This window comes from Lepisosteus oculatus, chromosome 26 (genome assembly GCF_040954835.1).
Source record: "Lepisosteus oculatus isolate fLepOcu1 chromosome 26, fLepOcu1.hap2, whole genome shotgun sequence".
Classification (NCBI taxonomy): Eukaryota; Metazoa; Chordata; class Actinopteri; order Semionotiformes; family Lepisosteidae; genus Lepisosteus; species Lepisosteus oculatus.
Window position 1 is genome coordinate 7,925,374 of NC_090721.1, and position 22,351 is coordinate 7,947,724.

General features: G+C 47.9%; 1 protein-coding gene across 11 annotated transcripts in view; it reads left to right on the plus strand.

Moving 5' to 3' along the window:
• brip1 (BRCA1 interacting helicase 1) overlaps positions 1 to 22,351 on the plus strand; it is a 173,471-nt gene that overhangs the window by 23,472 nt on the left and 127,648 nt on the right. For 8 of the 11 annotated variants that reach the window (XR_011183724.1, XR_011183725.1, XR_011183726.1 and 5 more), the window contains exons 15-25: positions 3,653 to 3,803; positions 4,139 to 4,260; positions 9,224 to 9,336; positions 9,679 to 9,761; positions 10,285 to 10,551; positions 12,162 to 13,091; positions 15,563 to 16,084; positions 17,407 to 17,486; positions 17,903 to 17,981; positions 18,273 to 18,485; positions 19,058 to 19,215. Coding sequence is in view for 4 of the 11 variants with exons in the window: in XM_069184354.1 (XP_069040455.1) it covers positions 3,653 to 3,803; positions 4,139 to 4,260; positions 9,224 to 9,336; positions 9,679 to 9,761; positions 10,285 to 10,551; positions 12,162 to 13,091; positions 15,563 to 16,084; positions 17,407 to 17,486; positions 17,903 to 17,981; positions 18,273 to 18,485; positions 19,058 to 19,215 (2,718 nt within the window). In the remaining 7 variants the exon portion in view is untranslated. Of the gene's footprint in view, positions 1 to 3,652; positions 3,804 to 4,138; positions 4,261 to 9,223; positions 9,337 to 9,678; positions 9,762 to 10,284; positions 10,552 to 12,161; positions 13,668 to 15,562; positions 16,085 to 17,406; positions 17,487 to 17,835; positions 17,982 to 18,272; positions 18,486 to 19,057; positions 19,216 to 22,351 lie in introns of those variants that run through there. The other 3 variants (XM_069184356.1, XM_069184357.1, XM_069184355.1) reach the window with 2 other exon arrangements.

The following is a 22,351-nucleotide window of genomic DNA, read 5'->3' on the forward strand; positions in this document are numbered from 1 at the left end:
GTGACGATAATGATTGGTGGAGCCCAGCAATGACTGCAGTCTTCCCTTTGAGTCTCAAGCTCATATTACAACTTTTGAAGCAGTACAAGCTCTGTAAAGGTGAAGAATGTGGAAATTGCAAGTGTAATGAAAAGCCCGTATCGAGACAGACAGTGGGTAACGTTTACATGGAGAGTCTGGGAGATAAAAGCATTAGAAAGATTATGGTGCCAGCCAGCTGCTTTTAAGGTGGCATGTTTACTGTATTTCCCCAGTTTAAGTGGGTCTGTAAATCGTAGAGACTTTAACCAGCTATATGAGGCTTTACATCTATGTATTCCAGGCTTTTAAGATGTAATATTGACTCAGTGGATTATGAATTTACATTTGCTTAATACAGAAGTTAACATAGTTCACTGGATAAATGAGAATCATGAGCTTGACTTTTCTGACCTGCCTTAATAACATAGCACTTAAATAAGGAGATTTAGGAATGGTCTTGTTTTTTTTATTGCATTTATTTATTTTTCTTCATTTTCCTGCTGGCTTCTGTGTCGAGTTCTGAAGGTTTCAGTCCCCAAGATCAGTCACGCAGATAACGACTGTTTTGTTTTGCGCTGACCCCAGTGAAAGAAAGTTCTCTTTGTGCACAAGATGAATAATTCAGCGAATCCTGTGTCGGGTTTGAGAAGTAGTAGTGGGATAAACATTTGTCTGCGGTCCTGTAAACGTAGACAATTGGGTCTCTGGTAGATGCAGTGTTACAGTTTTGCAAAGCATCATGTTTTATTGATGGAACCCCTCCTCCCTACTGCTCGTGGCTTCTCTGCTCCGTTGAAATGGTGTCATTTCGGCTTAAAATCAGAAGCACCGTTGGCTGGGCTTGTGATACCCAGTTTGATTGTGCATGTTGTTTGACTTTTCCCTTGATTTTTAACCAGCTGGGCTTTTGAAACAGGTAGATAAAAAAGGTGCTGCCCTTTCCTACTAGTTTCGCTCGCCTTTTTATGTTTGAAGAGGAAACTCTGATTCAGTATTTTCTTTGTAAGTTGAACATTCCTCTGTTAACCAGGGAGTTTTTTTTTCTGACGCTTCCTCTGCCTTCTGAGAATGTCTGAGGGTGCACCAGGAGGCCGTCGGTGTCTGAAGATGAAGAGATTGGAATCCGTGAAGTATCTTAGAAAGCAGTCGTTTTCTTTCCCAACAGCCAGCCAGACAGTCTTTGCATCTCTCATCCCGGGCCGTGGAGATTTTTTGAGGCCGATAATTCAGCGAAAGCCGCTGGTTAAATATCGCTGTTTGCCAGGCGAGAGAACAATCCAAGAGCACAGACACTCATCTGTCTCTGTCCCTCATGTCCTTTAGGCTCCCGGGGGGGGCTGTGGTGGGGATTCGCTTCTAAAAGGCTGAACAAGGAGCAAATTGCATGACATGTTGCTTCTTTCCCAAAATATACTGCCAGTCCTTAGAAATCTCCCTTTCTGTGTATTTGCAGACATTGTGGAAAGGTGTGCGGGGGGAGGGGTATAATCAAGTTGGCTTTGAGAATAACGTTTGACCGGCATTTAGGCTTTATATATCCGTTGTTATTTTTTTACGAGTGCCTACAGTGAAATATACCTCCTCGTAAAACTGTGGTTGTAATATTGCTATAATTTGCTCTTCATGCGGTAATGCTTTCATGAGCATATTTGTGACACAGGTTGCGTCTGGCAGCCCAAATTTATCCCGAAAGCAGAGGCCGTGCCACAAGGTGCACCTTCCACAGCCGCAGCCCGTCAGGCAGCCTGTCCGGCCAGCGCTGGCATGTCTCAGGCCCAGAGCAGAGCCCCCTTCGCCCTCGTGAGAAGTTTCCTGCTGACTGCAAGAAGAACTTCTGCGTGACCCTTCTAACACATTTCCAGCCCAGTGAAGATGCTGTTTGATTGGGAAGCCATGCTTATTCGAGAGGAAAATCCGCACGGCAGAGACACGAGGAGAGCTCTGTGAGGGAAAGGGCTTTTAGATCAATGTTCCTCCCTCGAGAATTAATGACTTTTTGCACTAACAAGAGCACAGCAACAGTGATTTTATTATGGAGAGAGTTTAAACACACTAACTTTCTGCCAAGTGAAAAAAATGAGAGGGAGAAAAAATGTGTACAGCACCTACAGTAGCTGTGCACTAACAGTTTCTGACTTTGCTGAGTCCTGCAATGTTAGGTTAACTGGCATTACAGCATGTACAATCCAAGCCATACCCGGCAGCAGCTTGCTTTCTACCAAAAACATTTTTTCCCCATAGGGTTCGTCTGCATTTCTCAGGATGGCTTTCTTACTTATCTCTGCCGTCCCGCATTGCTCGCTTTAATAGCTTTTTAATATGAATGAGGCTGAGGCCAACACCCTGCTCTTAAATTGACACAAACGTGCTTAACCCCTATTTGACCTATCTGACTAAACATGCACAGTTGTTTATGTTTCTTCCGTTAGTGTTTGTGATCTGAAGGAAGAAGAGTGGTGCACAACAGTGTGCAGCGGTGTTGGCCAGTGTGTCCAACAGTGCGTCCAACCGTGTTCACCAGTGTGTCCAACTGTGTTCACTAGTGTCCCAACAATGTGCAGGGGTGTACAACAGTGTTTGCCAGTGTACAACAGTGTTTGCCAGTGTACAACAGTGTGCTGGAGTGTACAGCAGTGTTTGCCAGTGTACAACAGTGTGTAGGACTGTGGACTATCCTCAGAGCAGGGGTAAAATGGATCCAACCAGTTAGGGAAAACCTCAGAGAAAGAATAGGAATTCTTGCTTTCTGATCAGATCTGTCACTCTGAAAAGAAAGTGTCTTGAATTCTATGCTTAGGCTTTTATTGGGGAAAATGGTATATATGCACACACGTATGCACACTTAAAAAGGCTGTAGTTACATACTGGCATTAAAAAGCACTTAAAAGTCCCAGCTTTTATGAAAGAATCATAGTATTAATGGATTGCAGGGACAGCGGCACTTAACTGGCTGTCTGATTGCAGCTATGGAGCTAATGGCAGACAGCAGGCTTCCCCGGGTGAGCTGGAAGAGGGAGCTGTTGGAGGTTAATGCTCCTCTGGGAGGCAGCCTGACCCTGGCATGGACCCTTTCTCATCATCACTGGTGTCAGTTAGAACATGTGCGTGCTCCAAAGTAGCGTTATTGCACCCTTTCAACATGGCTCATGTGTAAAGCACTGGAGCCGTTCAGCACCCGGGCCAGGGGTGAGTGTGGAGGAGAGCGTGTCCCGGTGTGCCCCGGCTGCCAAGCTGGCGGTGTGATTGTGGGACACGCAGGACAGAGAGGGCTCAGAGAACGCACCCCCTTCACCAGCTGGCTTCTCCTGGGAACTTCAGCTGCTTCCCCTGAGCTGGTCAAGTCTTCCTCGTTCCTCTGTGCTTCTCATTCCCAGCCTGTATTTCAAAGACCGCTGAGCTTCTTCAAATAAATCCATGTCAGCCTCTTCTTATAAAGTAAATGGGATCCCATAAGTCTTGACATCAAATATTTAAAACTGATATTCCCCTGTGACCACAATCCAGCCAAAAAACTGGTATTTCCACCCAAACCAGCCTTGAGTACAATCTGAGTTGCCAAAACCAGGTCACATGGCTCGTGCATTGTGATAAACTGGGTTTAAGGAGAGTGTTTGTGTGTGGTTCCGATCAGATGTTGGACAAGCTGAGGGAGCGCTGGATGCACACGGGCCTGTGGGGGAAGATGGAAGAGAGGAAGGCCGTCATCACCGAGCCCAAGGGAGGGGACAAGGCGGACTTTGATGAGCTGCTGCAGACGTACTATGAAGCCGTCAAGCAGAGAGGTAAGGCTGGGGCACTAATACAAAGGCACAGAGCCAGGCCTGGTTTTACCCTCCCCTGTGCTGAGCTCCTGGTTCATTCACCCCCTGGTGCTGTGGGTGATGCAGTTCAAGCCATAGGATCACATGTGGCGTATGGCTATGGCTGCCGTCACATCATCCAGGTGGCACTGCACCCTGGTGGTGGTGGAGGAGACCCCCATTACTTGAAAAGCTCTTTGAGTGCAGTGTCCAGGAAAGTGCTAAATAAGTGTAAGGAATTATTATTGATATAAATTCTAAACGGCAACAGGCAGTGCAGTGGAGCTCTGATTGCTGGCTGCTGCTCTTTTTCCCAGGAGGAGCGCTGCTCATAGCGGTGTGCAGAGGAAAAGTCAGCGAGGGGCTGGACTTCACGGACGACAACGCGCGGGCCGTGGTCACCATCGGAATCCCTTTCCCCAACATCAAAGACTTGCAGGTGAGAGGGAGACGGTGAGACAGACTCCGGCCTCATCCGCAGCGTCGGAACCAAGCATGCAAGCACTTCCTACCTTGTTAGAGTGGTCAAGCGATTTTCAAAAAGGGAAAATCAATCTCTCTAAAACATGATGTCCCGTAGGCATATTCAGACTGCCAGCTAGTCACTGCTCAGGTACATTTTTAAGTATTTATGATCATCATATCATGTTCATTTTGGGAAAACGCAGATGAAAACCGGTGGTGACGTGTTTTGTGAATATGACCTTTAACATCCTTAAGGACTTCCTGGTAAGTGATTTTTAAGTGAGGAAAATTACTCCACTTATTATCTCTGTATATATTGATTTATTTTCCTGGAGTATCGTGAAGGTAGAATGCTGCTAGAATTCATCACCTATGGAATATCTTTTTATAATACATTTTGTTTCTGTTGAAATACTTGTGTTGTTATTACATCCTCTATCTCCTCTTCAACGTCTTTGAGTGCTCAGACACAAAAGGTTATAGGAGAAGCCAGACCGCTTTGTCAGAGGTCATGAGGAAATTAGAGTTGTTAGTTATTGTCCCCCCACTTTCCTGCTGCCTTCAGGAACACCCTTTAAGTTTTAAAACCTTTCTCCTCCCTCAAGTTTAGCTTTTAAAGAAGTAGTTTAAGTAGGTAGCCACGTCAGTATGCATATGCTGCAAAGGAACAAGTGAAGGTTGTTTCTTCACACCCGAAGAAGGCTCCACAGCCGAAACGTTGTGTTTCTTTTCTTCTCTTTTCAGCACGGAATAAACCTTTACTTCTTCCTTTAAAAGAATTATGTTTCCGTATTTCCCTGCCACATTATAGCTTGGTTGTCAGGGACACATGTACCTCAGGAATGTGCTTTTTCGCGGGGCGGACAGAGTGAACGTCGGGGGACGCTGTCTTTCAGGCTGTTGTAACCAGCAGTGGAGGTGGCAGAGCTGAAAAGTTGATCTGTGCACCGGCTCGCTCTCGGGTAAACGGCACAGGCCCTTTCATGGCGCTGGCCCGTCCTCAGTCAGGCCTCTGGCGTCGGCCAACGACAAGTACAGGACACCACTTCTACATGGAGCATGAATTCAGCTTATTCTTATATACCTTGAATATTCAAACCCCTGTTTTTTCCTTCGTGATCGCAAAGAGGTTTCAGAAGCGCTTCCGTTGTGTTCGTCCTGTCCTTAGCAGGTGGCGCTGACCTTTCTGTTTTTGATCGTCCTGTCAGAGTGAGTTGAGTGAGTTGGCGGTGTCCTCTCTGGGTCAGTCACCGTGGGGATGCGCGCGGATAATTGACGCTTCTCCCCCCTCCCCCCGGGGGAAGGGTTTGATTTTTTTTTTTCCCCGTTTCCACTTCCGCTCCGCTGGAAACGGATCGAGGTTGCCGTTCACGACAGGGTTTCGGTGGCGCTGATTTGAGTGACGTCGCAGTCCCTCAGAGCTTGGCCCCTCGCGGCGCGGCCGAGGCAGGGAAACGTGCAAGCGCAGCCTGCTCGGGTCTGACAGCGCCGAAAGCGTTTAACGCCCCTAGCCCCAGATCACTTCTTCATTGCCCCGCGGCTCTTAGCGTTTTTGCGAGCATCCTTGAACGCTCAAGGGGTAAGGGCAGCAACCAGGCTGCATACTGAGGAGTTGCCCAAGGGGCAGCTGCCTGGGGGGGAGATGGGGAGGAGGAGGGAAGCAGAATGACGACTGCGAGGATCAGGGAGAGGCTCCCTGTGACTTTTCGCGAAGGAACATCATGGGGGATTATGAGTTCGAGTAGCAGAGGTGAAGAAGAACTTGGTTGCTGTCATCCCTCGCAAGGTTGTGTTAAAACTGATCTTCTAAAGTTTTTTTTTTAACTACTGATCATCTCCAGTAGTTTAAAACAATGTACCGGTCCCTCTGCACAAACAGTGTGTGTGTTCCTGGTGTAGATCACTGTGCTGAGCAGTCTGACAGTGTGTGTGTTCCTGGTGTAGATCACTGTGCTGAGCAGTCTGACAGTGTGTGTGTTCCTGGTGCAGATCACTGTGCTGAGCAGACTGACAGTGTGTGTGTTCCTGGTGCAGATCACTGTGCTGAGCAGTCTGACAGTGTGTGTGTTCCTGGTGCAGATCACTGTGCTGAGCAGACTGACAGTGTGTGTGTTCCTGGTGCAGATCACTGTGCTGAGCAGTCTGACAGTGTGTGTGTTCCTGGTGCAGATCACTGTGCTGAGCAGACTGACAGTGTGTGTGTTCCTGGTGCAGATCACTGTGCTGAGCAGTCTGACAGTGTGTGTGTTCCTGGTGCAGATCACTGTGCTGAGCAGACTGACAGTGTGTGTTCCTGGTGTAGATCACTGTGCTGTGCAGTCTGTCGGTGTGTTATTTTGTGTCCTAGTGTAGCTCACTGTGCTGGAAGTGTGTTCCTGGTGGAGCTCGCTGCGCTCTGCAGCAGAGGCAGGTGCAGCTCGGCGTCGGCAGTGTTCAGCTGTCAAGAGTGTGAGCCCACTGACACTGCCGGAGATGGAGCAACTGGGAATCTCTCTGACAGACACAAGATGGCTGAGGCCACCACAGGCTGCTTCGCACTGCTCAGCGTAACGACTCATCTGTAAAGCATGCCTGATGGCTAAGTGTATGTTTTTAAGGATGAACAGGTACAAGAGGGAAAAAATGCTATCTTTTGACATTTTAACTAATCCTTTTTAGCCTGTGGTTTCCTGCACATTTAGGATATTTGCTAGGAGCGAGAATTGGCTTTTTCACATATGCAAGCTGTCATGTTGTATTGAGTGCTGACATGGTGCAGGGGATTGGAGGGCTGGATGTTGAAATGGATTCTGATTGTCTGATTCAGATGACATTTGTAGCCCCCTGGCTACTGGCCTTTACTTTCACGACTGGCTCCTGAAGTTGCTGGTTTAACCCTTGTGGTGCAACTGGAACAGTTCTGTGGCATCGTCAGGAAGGTAATAGCCCCTACAGAGCTGCTGGGGTCAGGGTTGCAGACTTGAGTGGGCTATTGGACAGATCGAGGTTCAGTTACTACTTTCCTGTTTTACAAAGAGCAAAGTTCGCACAGTCAGAGAGACAAGCTTATATATATATAAAATAAGTGGGATTTAGTACACATAAAACCGGGCCTCACAACAACAAGACACTTTGACCATTGCTTTCTTTGGTTAGATGGATTGATCTTCATAGGCATAGATTGATGAATAGGCATAGAGTTGCTGAACACATTTGATGTGTAGTCCACTTATGTTTAAGGGTTTAAAAACCTAACTGTTACAACTGATAGGAGGCTCTTTGGTCCATCTAACCTATCTTGTAGTTAACTGTCCTGAGGATATCACCTTTTTATTAATACCTTGTAGCCTGATGTCTCCAAGCAACTCCACACCTGGCAGTACTGGACTGGAAGACCATTGAGGAAAACCGGGTTGTTGGTATATGTAAACTGCGTAGGGTTCACTTGGTTTAAAATACTCTATACAAGCACAAGGAACTGTGAATTATTCCTTTACATCTGAAAACACGGGAAAACATGTTCAGTTTAATAATTAGCGATTTTGTATCAGGCCTCCACCATACCATCTGAGGTTATTGGGATATCACAGTTTTCTTCTACATTTAGAACTAAAAAAACGTGTCACTTTGACACTTGGAACTGCAATAAGAGATAAATAAGGGTTCTGAGAATTAGACCTTTCCTTAGCTGCAGAATCTGTTGCAGTTATAACTTTGAAACATGGTGTATTAATTACCTGTCCTAAGGAAATCCGGATTTTTAAAGCAACCGTGTAACTTTTCGAAGTGTGTAATACTTGTCTTATACTGGATCAGCCCAGCTGGGTGGCTGTGCAGGTCCGCCAACAGAAACAGCCCTTGTCAATAGCTGTGAATGGAGGGGCGACTCGGTGCGATCTCCTGGGGTCCCAGCTGAAAGCCGTGTGTGTTTTCTGGAAGACGGGGGTGTGTATGTGTCTGCTGTACCTGCCATCTACAGCTGCCCACAGGGCTGGACTTACCTGTCAGAAACGGTTAGAGGTCTTCTCCAGCCTGTCCCTGAGCACATTCTGTCAGACGGGAGCTGAACTTTTCACTTGTCAATTCAAGAAAGGTTAGTGCTAAAATACAGGGCGATGGGTGAAAATTGATGGAGCTTTCATGGCATTTCTGTGGCAAGGATGTGGTCTGTTTTTTTTTAGAGTTTCTCCCTCCCTCCACCCCTCTCTTTTGCCCCCTTCATAACAAATCTGTCCATGAGGGCACCTAAGTATAAAGCTCTTTGGGCCTTCAGTGTTGTCTGCCGGAATGGGCTGCTGTCCTCTGCTCTCCCCGCTTCCTCTTCAGTTTCCACAGCTCTGATTAATCAAATTATTTCTCGATCAATACACTTGATTCCCCCTTCAGGAGAAGAGAGGCATTGTGCATTAAACAGGTGCCGCCTGACAGAAGCTCTGATCGTCTTGACTGCTTGCCCGACGTCAGCTTCAGCTTCTGAATATTTCATCCAAAAAGACAATAAACAAAGGTCACAAGCTGTTACCTTTCCTGTCGCAGAAACGTGACTGAACATGTGCAGAAGAGGGTGAATTTCATAACACGGTTTTCAAGACAGAAACTAAATGACAATTCTAATTTTAATTTGGGCTTTTCAAACTATTTTTTGTTCTTTTTTTTCCATGTAAATGTTTGTTCACTGTTGACTCTTACATTGTTTTATGCCAATCTGTTCTGAACTACAGGGATGCCTTTTCATTCATAATGTAAAACTGAATTGCTTCTAAGCTTGTTCATTTTGAATAGTGTTCGGATCCCGGTTCACCCAGATTTTACATTCCCCAAAACCGTTTCAGTTTTCACGGTGAAGGGTTTAGTGAAGAGGTGCAGTTTCTGGAGCAGGCAGGGGGGTGCGTGGGAGCTGTGTTTGTTCATGAGTGGGAGTCATAGACAGACTGAAGGGCCTCTCTGCTGTCTGGCAGGTGGAGCTGAAGAGGAAGTACAATGACCAGCACTGTAAGGCTCGCGGTCTCCTGCCGGGCAGCCAGTGGTATGAAACGCAGGCCTTCCGTGCTCTCAACCAGGCTCTGGGAAGGTCAGCACAGTCCCTTGCAGGCTACGTGCCGCTACTTCTCTGTGTTTTCTGTCATGCCCTCATCGCCTCCGTGAACGCATCGCACTTCTTATTTGACCTGCCCTGTTTCTGTCTGTCTTTCTCCGTCTCTTGGTCCCTCTGTGTCGCTAACTCCTGTCTACTTCCGCTTTTTTCTCTCTGCCTCTCTTTCGCTGTCTGCGTGTCTCTCTGTCCTTCTGTGTGTCTGCTAGCCCTGCCGTTTCTCTCTATTCACACCCTCTTTAACTTTGCTTCTGTGCCTTCCTCCATCTGGAGTGACCGGTGCCTAGAGTTGGTTTTAAGACGACTTGCCTGCCCTCTCAGGTGTATCCGGCACAAGAATGACTGGGGGGCTCTCATCCTGGTGGACGACCGGTTCAGGTGCAACCCCAATAAATACATCACAGGTAATCCATGCTGCAAGTACTTGTTTGAATCTCAGGTTCAGTAAATCACAGTAATCTCAGCTCAATGCACAGCACTGTTCAGTTTATTCTACAGGCTGTACTACCCCAAGATGAGCTCAGGGTCTTTCTAAGGCATTCTATCCTTCAGATGTTTTTATTTACAGCTCAGTCCTACTCCTTTCTTGCTCTCTGAAATGGAATCGAATACATGGAAGGTGTTGTGTCAGCTTGTGCAGTTTCGCTCACTAAACACTAGGTGGAGCTGAAAGCCCATCAGAGCTGAATGGGGCTGAGCTGCTGAGACTCAAAGCTCTAGTCTGTTGAATAGCTTCTGTAATCCTTTGTTCTCTTTGCTGCTTTTTACATATTGTGCTGAGTAAGCAAATATATATGTATAGAAACATGTACAGGTTTATTCCATGCTGAAAGGAGAAGAAAGGAAACACAACGTTTCGGCTGTGGTGTAGATCTATCAGGTGTTCACCTCGTGTGTTCAGTGCCCTGTTCGTCTGTGTGCCCTCAGGTCTGTCCAAGTGGGTGCGTCAGCAGGTGCAGCACCATGCCACCTTCAGCAGCGCGCTTCAGTCCTTGATCACCTTCTCCCAGGGACACCAGGGTGCAGGGGCAGTCAGCGCAGCAGGGCAGGGGGAGCCTACAGCCCCAGAGCTCGGGAGCCCAGACCCTGCTGCACCACGGGGCACAGCCAGCCCTCACTGGGGCACTGCACGCCTGCATGACACGGGCCAGTCCGCGGCACCTGCTCCTGATGGGGTCCGGTTCCCCCTTGCAGGTAGAGTGATATACTGGGACACCCACGGAGCAGGACAGCCCCGTGCCCATGCCCCCTGGGTTGCTCTGTGCCTCGGTGTGTCGTGGTCATCGTGTAGCCCAGGGATCTCACAAACTCCACCAGGTTTCACAGGTTCCCATTAAATCACCAACTTCTAAAGATACAGAACAATTCTGGGTGAACCTTCCTTATTTTGGACTAAAATCTAAGTACTTGGCAGCCCTCATGGACTACAGTTCACTTAATTCTTGAATCATCAATAGTTTACAGGTGTTGCTCATACTTGTGCTTACAAGTGACCTGTAAGACTAACTGGACTGGGACTCTCTAGAACCAGGAAGGAGACCAATTCTGTAGCCAATGACTAGGTGTTCCACTGAGTTCTTCACTCGTTCCCTCTGGATGTGATTCCTGACTAGTTTGTGTTCTGTGTGCTGGGGTGGCTGTACAGTAGTTTCCCTCTTTCTGACTCTGGGCTGGAGCACTTCACCCTGCCTCAGCCCGGCAGTTCCCTCCTTGTCAGAGGACGTTGGGGTCAAGCTTGGACTTTGCTGATCTGGAACCGCAGCCTTTATTCAGAGTTACAGTATGGCACCATTGTCCGTGAGGTGTGTCGGTTTGTGCAGCGGCTACTCGCGGCGGTGTGCTGTTTCTGAAGTCGGGGGTTGCGGTTGAAGGTGGAGATTGGTATAGAGGGTTTCCTCTGCATGTCAGATGGGGTTGAAGCTTGGTAAGGGGGAGGATATGAGGCCGGGGTTGGGGGGGGGGGGGGGGGCTCTCATTATGGCACTCTGTCCCGCAGGCTGCACTCTGCAACAGGGGTGAGACTGTTGCTTTTAATTAGATCCCATTGACCTTTGCTTGAGTTAGATTGGGGGTGACTGTATTCAGCTGAGGATGAGCTGAGCCTGAGAGCTGAATGCTGTCCTTCATTCTGCTGGCGTCTTGTCTTCACCTGGGCCTCCTGCCATGCCTCATCGTGATGTGCATTTCTTCCCTCACTGATTTCTTCTTCCTGACAAGATCACTGCTGTAGAGCATTTGATGTGTGTGTAGAAAACGTACCTATAGAACAGGATGGTATCAATCTGAACGCAGCTTAGATTTGCGAGCCCACTTTCTTGACATGTCACCCGAGAACAGTAAATACACAGTAACGTCACTGTATTCGCTTTAACTTTAACTCTCTTGCCTGTTAAAGCTGACTCTTAAGCACGCAAAACACATTAAATCCGGGGCTGGGTTTGTGTCTCCTGAATTGTATTCATAGGGAAATCACCACATCACATAGCACACTTACAAAGAGTATGTTCATAAAAATGGCAGGGGACGATTAGACCATTCAGGGTTATTGGATATTTTAATTGTCGCTTTTACATCCTGAGTGTCAACCCATATGTCCAGAACTCAAAGCGCTGCTTCCCACATTTACATCAGATGTTGCATAATGACAGCCTTGAGATCCAGACTTGGACACTGGGCAGTTTTGTTAATGGGTCTGTAGTATAGCAGACAAAGTCTTAAACAGTCCAAAGTTGAGTTAGTGCAGTGAACCTCCTGTGAAGATGTGTTGCAGGCTGACATGTTGCATGGTGTGTTTTTTTGCACAGGTGACCAGGTATCCGTGCATCAACAAGCACGGCTTCTGTCTTCCCCCAGGCAGAAGGAGGGGCTCATTGAGGAGAGCACCAGTGCTGATGTCAACACTGCACAGCTGGGTAGAGGACAGAGGCCACAGGGAACCTCACCCCAGCTATTCGACATGCTGCTTACCTCCACACCTGTCTGCAGCTCGTTTAAGAAGCCCATCTTCAGCTCCGTCACACCTGGGAGAGAGCAAAGAGATGCCCCTCTTCAGGAACCAGCTGCAGGGGTGAAAACAGCAAAGACAGCAGCCAGCGAGGAGAGGAGAGTTCAGCCCGATGGCAGACAGAGAAGCCCTGCAGAGTTCAGTGGCGGTGGGGAGCCGGGCGAGAATGGTGAAGGTCCTGAATGCACAGTCTTGGCGTTCTCCCCCATCAAGCCGGCTGCCAGCCCTGACCGTACGGAGGTTGGGGCTGGGTGCCCGGTGGTGGAGCCCCAAGATCGGGCGGAGGAGGAGGACCAAAGCCTTTTCTTCACCCCAGAACTGTTCGAAGGTGGGGAGGAGAGCGATGTGGAAGAGGGTTCCAACACTAGGCAGGCGTTACCCTGCGGGACAGAATTAGAGACAGAACCTGTTGTCCTGGGTGTGGATGACACCCCAGCACCCCACCTCTCTAAAGGAACAGTCCATGTTCTCTCAGAGGACGACCTCAGCTCTGATGAGTGTGCAGGACCCTTAACTACCGTCGCCCAGAAGGGTGATGCTGCCCACATGTGCGGACAAGCTGTGTCAGAGGCCCACACGACCAGAGAGGCAGGCAGGGACAGGGACAGCAGTAGCGCAAGGAAGGATGAGAGTGTAGACTTAACAGAGTGGGCACCCACACAGACACAAACAAGCCACAGGACACACAGGCTGTCCAGGTCTAGAAACAAAGGCGCATCTTCTTCAGCAGGTAAAATCACGAGTTACTACCCTTTACTCATCCAGCACACAGATCACGAGCCAGGGGCCGTTCAGATAGTTGATTAGAGTGTCTTTATGTGGAAAGAGCAGGGTTTAAGGTTCCAGCGAAGACTCCCTTTCTGTGTTGATCATTTTGTCACTTTAGTTATTTCTGACACAGCTCCAACAGACTGTGACAGTGTCACCGCCCTTGGTCTGCAGGAGTACTTTTATTTCATTCTGTCCATTGTGAAATGCATGGCTAATGAAACATGCCAAATTGGAGAATTTTTTTGTATGTTAATACGGCCTTGTTATTCTGTTTTTTAAGTCATTAAAAAAGATGATGTGTTCGTTATCTTCCTCAAATGAAAAGCTATGTGCAGTTTTAATGAGATGTATGTGGGGCTGCCCAGCACACAGTCAAGCCTGACTTCACATTGGTGGGGAGTCGTACACTTCACGGGAAGATTACAGAAATCCATTACCCCTGTGTCTTAATTGTGTGAACATATAGCATAAACATTTGAGCTTCCTAATCATTCCGAACACACAAATGAACATTAAAAACTGTTAAGAACTGTCACTTCTTCATTTTGTTACCATTGGCTCACATTTTTCTTGCAGAAGAAAAGGATCCTGCTTTACTTACAGTTTAGCAATCGAGAAAAAGAAAAGCCAAAATTCACAAAGTTTTATACAAGTAAATACAATATATGTGTAATATGAATTATTAATGTATGTGTAGGATCTATGAGATACCTGGGGTGTGAGCTTTTGGTGTGTCTCTGGTGGGAGATGGTAGCAGCTGGGAAGAACCACTTGGCAAAAGTGGGACTTCAGTTGTATTTTGTCATGATGATGTACTACAGACATGGCACTAGACCCCGTATTTCATAGTGTCCGACTCTGTCTAAGACAGCTTCTGTTTGTTCGCCTGAATCCACTTGGCATCCTTGAGCAGTCTCTGAACCTGAGGAAATTGTAATACAGGGAGCAAACTACATTTCTGCAGCAGGATCAAAGACAACGGGAATCCCCGTGAAGCTGGCCATGGATCGTGCCCACCTTGTTATCATCTGTTGTTTCCATAGCCAGCTTTTCCATGCCCTGGATCTCCTACAGCCAAATATCAACCTTTTTCCAATCCCAAATGCGGGTATGGGATAGGCAGCCTTACGGGAGTAGGAGCCTGTTAAAAGTCTTTGCCAGATCAGTATTTATACCTTAGCGCACTGCACTGTGTCAAAGCAGTATACAGAAAAGGACATCACATGATGTTGCCCCATGCCATGCAGAACTCTGTTGGTGCATCTGGGCCTTTTATTTACCAAGTTGTAATGCAATTAAATTAGTTTTAATTTACCAATCATTCTTGTACATTAGTTCTAGAATAGGACTGGTCACTGACCTGTAAGGGTTCTGAGAGGGTCTCTGGGACTTTTAACACCTATAGACACCTGGTTCCCTTGTGTGTGATGTTGGTAGTGTCTTAGCTCACTGCTCCTCAGCGTCTGGTCAGCGAGACACACAAGGGTCAGGGAATGACGTCACTTGACGTGTTTCAATTTTAATTTAGCCCACAACATTCTCGGAGCTGTTTGCGTTCAGCAGGTTTTATGGATAAGTTTTTACTTTGGTAAAATGATAGGAAAGAACAGATCTCTTCTCCTAACCTTTGATGTATTGATAGTAAAATAAGCACAGAAGGACAGGAATACAGTTCATATAAAGGAATAGTAAGGCAGAAATCTGTACATAAACCTCTTCCTCTGTGTTTCATGTTCTGTGCATCTTGCATATAGCTGAGCCCTTGTCCGTGTGTGAGTTTATTGGTAAATGAGCTTCTGAAACATGTACTCTTCCCAATTTAAGAAAAAATGGGACTATATTAACAGCAAAAAACATTTTTAAATATGCATGCTTTTGTCATTTCTAGGGCAACAGGGTTAGTTAAATCCACTCAATTGAGGCGCCAGGCTAGAAGTCTGGGCAAATTAACCACCATTAACTTGACAAGTTTTATTTTGCTCCGTTAACAGGAAGCTGTCCTGAACGGGGCAAAAAAAACAACTGGAAAAAATTAATTCACAGTGTGTTCTAATGTTTTGTATGTAGTAATTACATGACACAAATCACTTTTTCAAGTCAGAGTTAATTAGGTAGTTTTAAAAGTGTTAGTGGTTGTGCTGTATTGAAGGCTAAAATATATACATAATGCACATTTGTGCTATACCATTTTATTAATTTTGTAAATTAATCTAACATTGTTGCCGTTGTCCAGATATACAGGCGTTTGCATCCAGTTCATCCAGTGTCAGAACAAAAGAATGCAAGAAAACAGGGTTTAAGAACTGGATTCAGTGAGTGCTGTCACGGCCTCAACATTTCTTAACATTCATAAAAGGAGGAAAAACAGATGATGTATTACTTCATATATTACAGAAGATATATTACTTCTCCCTTTTCTTCAATTGCCAGACCTGCAGCATAAACGAGAGGCTTTGATTCGCAAGGCAGGGAAGGGCAGGCAGAGAGCGGAGAGGCTGCGCGGGGCTGAGGCAGGCACACGGGCCTGGGGCAGTCCGGCCCCTGTCCGGCCCCTGAGAGCCGCGGAGCAGGTCGGTCCTGCAGGGGACCCTCCTGCCCCTAGGGGCGGGGGTCCAGACTCCGCCGCGGACGAGAGGGAGAGCCAGAACTGGACTGTGCTCGGCCAGGCTGCAGAACCGGCTCGCTCGGCCCGAGCGCAGAGGAAGGCCGGCCATCCCTGCAGGACAGCCGGAGCCAGGGGCGTGGTGGGGTGCTCTGGGTCGCCGCCCCGGCCAGCCGGACAGAGGAAGGGTAAAATGGAGGAACCCCAGCTAGACCCACCGAGGCCTGTCTGGGAATCGGAGGACCAGACACACCCTCCTCCTCTTCCGCCACGCCGAGGCACGGTCAGGAAGGCGGCGGTTTCCTGCCAGCAGTCCGGCACCAGACAAGTCAAGCAGCATATCTCTCGCAGTAAGTCAAAGAAGGACAAGAGGCCGCCTGGCTGAGCTCTGGGGCTCTGCATGAGAGGCTGGCAGTCCCAGGACTTTCAGGGGACAGTGCTAAGGCATGGCTCAGGCACAGGAGTGGCAGGAGAGTCTTATTTAGGTCAGGGAGCATTCGAGAATGTGTCTGCTGTGGGCTAGCTAGGGACTAAACCTTAAAGTAAGGTCACGCTGTCCTCTGTCTCACTGACTTAACCACAGGATTGCAACATGCCTGTTAACACTGGTGTATAGATCATCTAAAATGGTTCAGCATCATCTTCACTCGCTGTTATTACTGTCCAGACCCCTGTCTCATGTTTTTCCCTGTAATCTTGCAAACGTGTCTGTGTCAGATCGGGATCCTTTGGTATTTACTTATACTTCTGTTTCCAAATAGAGGAGCATTTAGGACTTTATGTACAGCGGCATCAATCTTATTGTAACAACGCCAGTATAGTTAGTTCCACCTCAGAGTGTGAGGAAATGAATCTCAATCATTACATAGTATTCATTATCTGTGCGATCCTGTAAACAACAGCTGCAATTATGATAGAGTTAACAAAATCTTTTTCATGGGGTAGATGTGCCTTACAAATGTGTCTGTGTTAGAAAAAGCGGTTGTCTAAATCCATATATTCCCATCGACATCGAAAAGGATGGGTATAAAGAGATTCCTGGGTTTTAGGTAGAAGACACAAGGGCGGTTCTTCCAGTGCAGGAAAGGGATGAACTGCGAATGGGTGCTGCTCTCATAGTAGATCCCTACAGGGCAGCATTGAGAATTGGCACAGCACTCGGATGAAGTTATTGGCTCGCGAGCCAGCCCGGAGCTGGTGCCATCTCACTTCAGCTCACAGCACATGAGCGCACAGCCCCGCGCTGCCGTCTGCTCTGCGGTGTGTGCTGGGCAATATCCGCCTCCACGGCTCCCAGTCCTTCTCCACTCTTCGCACACGTGCGATGAGCCCCGCAGCCTGCCCGAGACAGCACAGTGTGATTCAGATCTACTGATACACTTCCTGCCAGTGGCCACAGGCCTGGAAGTGCCCTGCTCTCGTGGTGGTGACTAAGCGTGTGAAACGGATAGTCCGGCTGCAAATCCCTGGTGCCACTGATCATCTGTCACGTCTTCAGCTCGTGGCAAGAAGAAATGTGGCCTCTAATAAAGTCCAGCCTGTCCATGCTGGTTTTTCAAGGAACGTGTTTTCTTTTTGGATCGCAGGAGGCCTTGATCTCTGCAGAGCGTGTTCGTTTACGGGCAGAAGGAGTTTTATTGATCGGACTGTGTGTCCTTTTTGAACTTCCCAGGGATTAAAGCTCAAAGCAGGGGATGGAAAAGCAGGAAGCTCGGTACACCTGATGCCAAAACTTTCTCCCAGAGAAGAAGGGTAACATATCTGCTGTTTGGATCCCTAAAGTACTCTTAAATTATGACCTCCTAACCTAATCATTTTGTATACTGAGCTTTGTGTATTACAAGCATCTATGTTTTTTTACTTATTATTAATTACTAGTTTATCTGTATGACCTTTTAATCCAAGGCAGTTTTTAATTATACCCATTTATACAGCCAGGCATTTTTCGGATGCAGTTTGGACAAGTACCTTGCTCCAAGGTGCAACAGTAGCGTCTCACCTGGGACTTGACCCTAACACCTTTCAGTTCCAAGTCCAGAACCCCGACTACTGCTCCCCCATGTTCTTTAGTGATTCAACAAATGCCTTTTGGATTTTTTAGGAAATTCTGGAAATGAAAATATGACAGTAGTTTCAGTGAATGGAACTGAGCTCTCGTTGTCATTCAGAGAGACCTCGGCCGTGACCCCTGTCAGACTGGGCTTTACTGTGCAGAGTGTGGAGCTGAGCTGCTGCACTGTGCCGAAGGTGAGTCACAGGACAGGAAGAAGAAATCCATCTTCCCTTCGGGCCCAAGTTCAACACCCTGCAGCAGCTGAGAACGAGCATGACGATGGCATCCGTGCACAGAAGAGTTCATTTCTCTGAACAAAAATAGGCAGTGGATGGGAGTATTCCTGTCTTGATAAAATGGGGTATTTAGACATCCGGATTTGAGTTTGATTTTGAATGTAAATTTCTGTTTATTGTTGATATAAATGCGTAACCTGACCCTGAAAGCATGTCTTATTTTAGAAATTTGACTGCTCTGCGTTTCAGGTGCACTGAAGAGAGCTGTGTGTGAGAGGCAGGATGTGGCCACGCTGAGGGACTCTCTCTCTGGGGTCAGTGTGGCCCAGGTAGAGTGCCCCTGTGTGCCCCTACGTCCGCGTCCTCCGGCCAGCCCACTCCTGCTGCTGGTGGAGCTCCCAGCTGCCTTGCAGGCCCTCAGGGACTCGCTACAGGCTTGTGAATCTGGCGTCACTCACCAGGGTAAGGGGCACAGCTGTGCACCAGGACAAGACACCTATTCCAGTGCCTTCCCAAGGTGCACTGGTGACCTGCCTAGAGCAAGAGTAAACAGGTTTTTCCTTTTCCTTTCCTGTGCAGTGGTGAGAGTCGCTTACGTATGATAGTATAGTAACTGCTTGCATGTGCAGTGTGCACTCACTTATTCACATCCTATTTTTTGTGATGGATCTGTCACCTTACCAGGAGTAGAACTTGGGAGATTTCTGTGTGCGTCCAGTTTTGACAATATTTTTAATTAGGGACATTTAGAGAACATTATGATGAGGTGCTGGGGAATAACAGAATGGTGCTTGATTTCTGAACATTAACAAATGACCCAAGCCAGTGCATAGTTTTGTTTTTGCAGGATTAAAAATTGCTTTTGTTATAATACGTCCACTCCATCACGATGAGGTGTTTAGCATGACCGCTCCTTGATGAACCATCATCATTTATGTGAAACCCCCGAAACGGGTGAAATGAAGCGCCTCACAGCGTCTCGTTTGTTTTTTACGGTGGTGCTTATGCCTTGTCCCGTTGTTTTTCTTTCGTAGGCCTGCAGACAGGCTTATGTTTAAATGCCATCTGGAACCCCAAGGAGGTCTCAATTACCCGGCTCTTACAGTGCAGGAGCTGCACCTCCCTGCGTCCCCCTAGCTGCTCCGTCATCGCGGCTGACGTCTCACACCCCCAGGACAGCACCGCCGACCAGGTAAGGAGCACAACCCTGTGCTTTCAGCAGCAGAGCAGAGTCCAGCACCTGCAACTGTTTGTGCACAGTTCACGTGCTGCCAGATAAGACAGTCGGGCAGAGGAGTGTTCATTACCCAGGCAGTGATGCCCTGGGGCATCATCTGGGAAGGCTTAAAGGAGGAGCAAGAGTGATTCCTGGTCCACGTGTTGTCACCTTATATCTTCAAGAAGCTCTTCCAGTCATTTTCCACCCATCTAGACAAGATTGCATTGTCATGCGCGTGCAACAAAGCAGTGCACGCTGTCTTGAACCCTGAAAGAGTGCAGGTGCCCAAGGCTCCCCTGGGGCTTTGCAGAGACACACACCCCTGTCCCCATGCTTTCTTCCACTTCCCTGGTAGGTCCGGGGGCTTGATCAGGATAAGGCCAGCGTGACTCCGCTGGTGCGCATCAGTCTACATGGCCTTGCAGGTTCAGCGGAGGAGAGCGTGTGTAATTAAAGAAAAACACCGCCACCAGCTTATTGTCGGCAAGATTGTGAACGGGAAATGTCAGGGGATGCATGCACCCACACACCAAAGCCATGAGTGTACAGTATGCATGGTTTTTGGTTTCTTTTGTACAGTGTAATATTTTATACAAAATATTGAGTAGATTCAAGAAATACGCTTGAAGAGTTCCGCCTCACAGAGCTGGTGAGGAGTCCAGATTTGCCTGGGTGCAAGCCGGAGGGAGCTGCAGTAACCGATGCAAGAGTGAGCGTCTCCCACATCTTGACCGTCTGCTCACCCGGTGGTGCCCCTGCACGTGTGATCAGCCCCCTGCCCCTTTCCTTTTCAGTGAGTTCATTTTCTTTTCACATATTTGGGATTTTCGGACCCGCGCAGTAAAAACAAAGTCCCCGTCCCACGGCACGTGAAAAGTGAATGACGAGGACAGAATGACTTTGAGTCTCGGGAAAGAGCAGTAAGTCACGGGAGGGCAGAGGGGAATGGACCTCTGCCTGTGTTTTTCTGCTCTTTGTGGTGCATTTCTGTCCTCATAACGGAGGGGTCCTGCCTTCACTTGGCCCAAGTTCACCAGCCTGTTGTTCAGCATGTTGTCTTCAAAGCGTAGCACAAAGTGTCTTCCTTCTTTTGTTCGGTTTTTCTTTATTGACCTGGTACTTGCTCACTTCTCGCCAGCAGCCATAGCACCCTGCAACTCTCTGAAGCTCAGCAGGTGTGAGCCTGGCCACTACCTGCATGGGAGACCTCCTGGGAAAACTAAAGTTGCTGCTGAAAGAGGTGTTTGTGGGGGCAGTAGGGGGTGCTCACCCTGCATTCTGTGTGGGTCCTAATGCAGCAGTCCTTCAGTTGAGACATAAAACTGAGGTCCTGACACTACATGGTCACTAAAACTCCCAGGGTGCAGTGATGAGCACCGTGGTGGGTGAACCCTACAGCAGGGTGGGGGAGGTGAGGGTATTAGTCAATTAAAGGTGCAGCAGCCCAGCGTTCAGCTGCAGCTCCTGTAATCCGTCTGTCATCGCTGCTGCTAAGACTTGGCCCTGACCAAAGTTTTTGCAGCCCTAGAATTGAATAAAAAACGCTTATCGGCTAAAGCGGCTCTTTTCGGGAATTAGTCGACTAATCTGCTTTCTGCACATTTCCGTGCAGACAAGTAGAATATGTGCACGGGGAAGATCATGGTGGGCTGCAGAGTTTAAGGGCTAAACGCAAATAACACAACAGGGCCTGAGGTCCGAGGGGCTGAGCTGGTTTCAGTTAGCTTTTCAGGCACCCTTTTCAGGTAGGCAAGGTCCTGTTTTCATGACAAATGATTTGGCTTCGATGCTGTGCGTGTTTTGGGAGCTGTCAGATGTGAGTCCTCGGCAGGCTCACAGTGGCTGGTCAGCCAGCACAGGGGAGTATTTTCAGTTCCCTTTTATCTTGCTGAGCTACTGACTCCAAATCCTCCATCATTGCAGGAGCTGATGTGCCCTGTGAGGCACAATTAGAACAAGATACCCACATTGCTGGGCAGCTACTGGACTCTTTTAGAACATCCGTGCAACTCACTGTCTTTTACCCCTTTTTGTTTTAAATGAAAGAAGCAAAACTGTTAAATGTTGTCATACAGAAGTGCGTGCAGTTCTCCAAACCCCAGGAAAGGTTTTATCTCCAGATTCTCATTTAGCATCTCATCAGGTTTTTTTTCTTCTTGTACGTAAAGAGCCGGGTTGTAACATGAATTTCACTGTGGGTGTCGTAAGACAATGGCATTCTGATCGGAGCCGTGTTGTCCTGAAATAAATATAATATCAAAGTGCAAATGTGGCCTGATCTGAGTTTATTGCTTTATTGCTTGTTCCACTGGTTGGAGGATCGTCCAAGGTGAGTTTGCAGGAGATGCTGATGTGAGGGGATATGCAGGGCTGTGCTTTTCCCTCTGCCTTCCCTCTTTCATCCAGCACGCTTGCTTGCAGACGCAGAGGGCTCACCTTCTCACTTAACGTGTCAAGAAAAGCCAGTCCGCGCCTCTGGTGCTAAAACTGCCCCCCTTCCCCGGGCTGGGTGGCTGTGCAGCCCTTTGTCAACACCCTTTGGCCTTCTACTTGAGTAGCTCTGGCTGGGCGATTAGGGCCTCCCTGCTCAACTGATGTGACGGTCCAAGGGTTTGCTTTGTTTTCTGCAGGGTTCTTATTTTGTCCATCATGTCACGCCGTTTTGTAAAGTTGTCTTCCAGCACGCCTTCTCAATACCAGCATGACCTCAATCTGAGCAAAGCCCGTCGAGACGGCAGCAAGGGGCAGGCTGTGCAGCCAGGCCGTGCCACGCTCCTGTTTGCAGGAGTGCACGTTATTTGGTTATCATCACATGTTAATCAGACTCATCATTGTGTTTAATAAAGATTCATCTGCCACGCGAATGCATAATCTTCTCTGTCCTAGTAGCTGCCTTTTGTCTGGAGCAGATTGCTAAAACAGCATTCATTTGCCTGTGTATATTTTCCACGAGACTGAAGCTCATTATTATGCAAACGGCTACCCTTAGCAGTAGCCTGTTAATGCTCTCCGTCTTTAATTTCTAATAGGCCCTCATTGTTATGAGCACATGAAATAATTGCAGATTATGTTCATCCAAAAGTAAGCCGTCTAACGTCCCCTTGCTGAC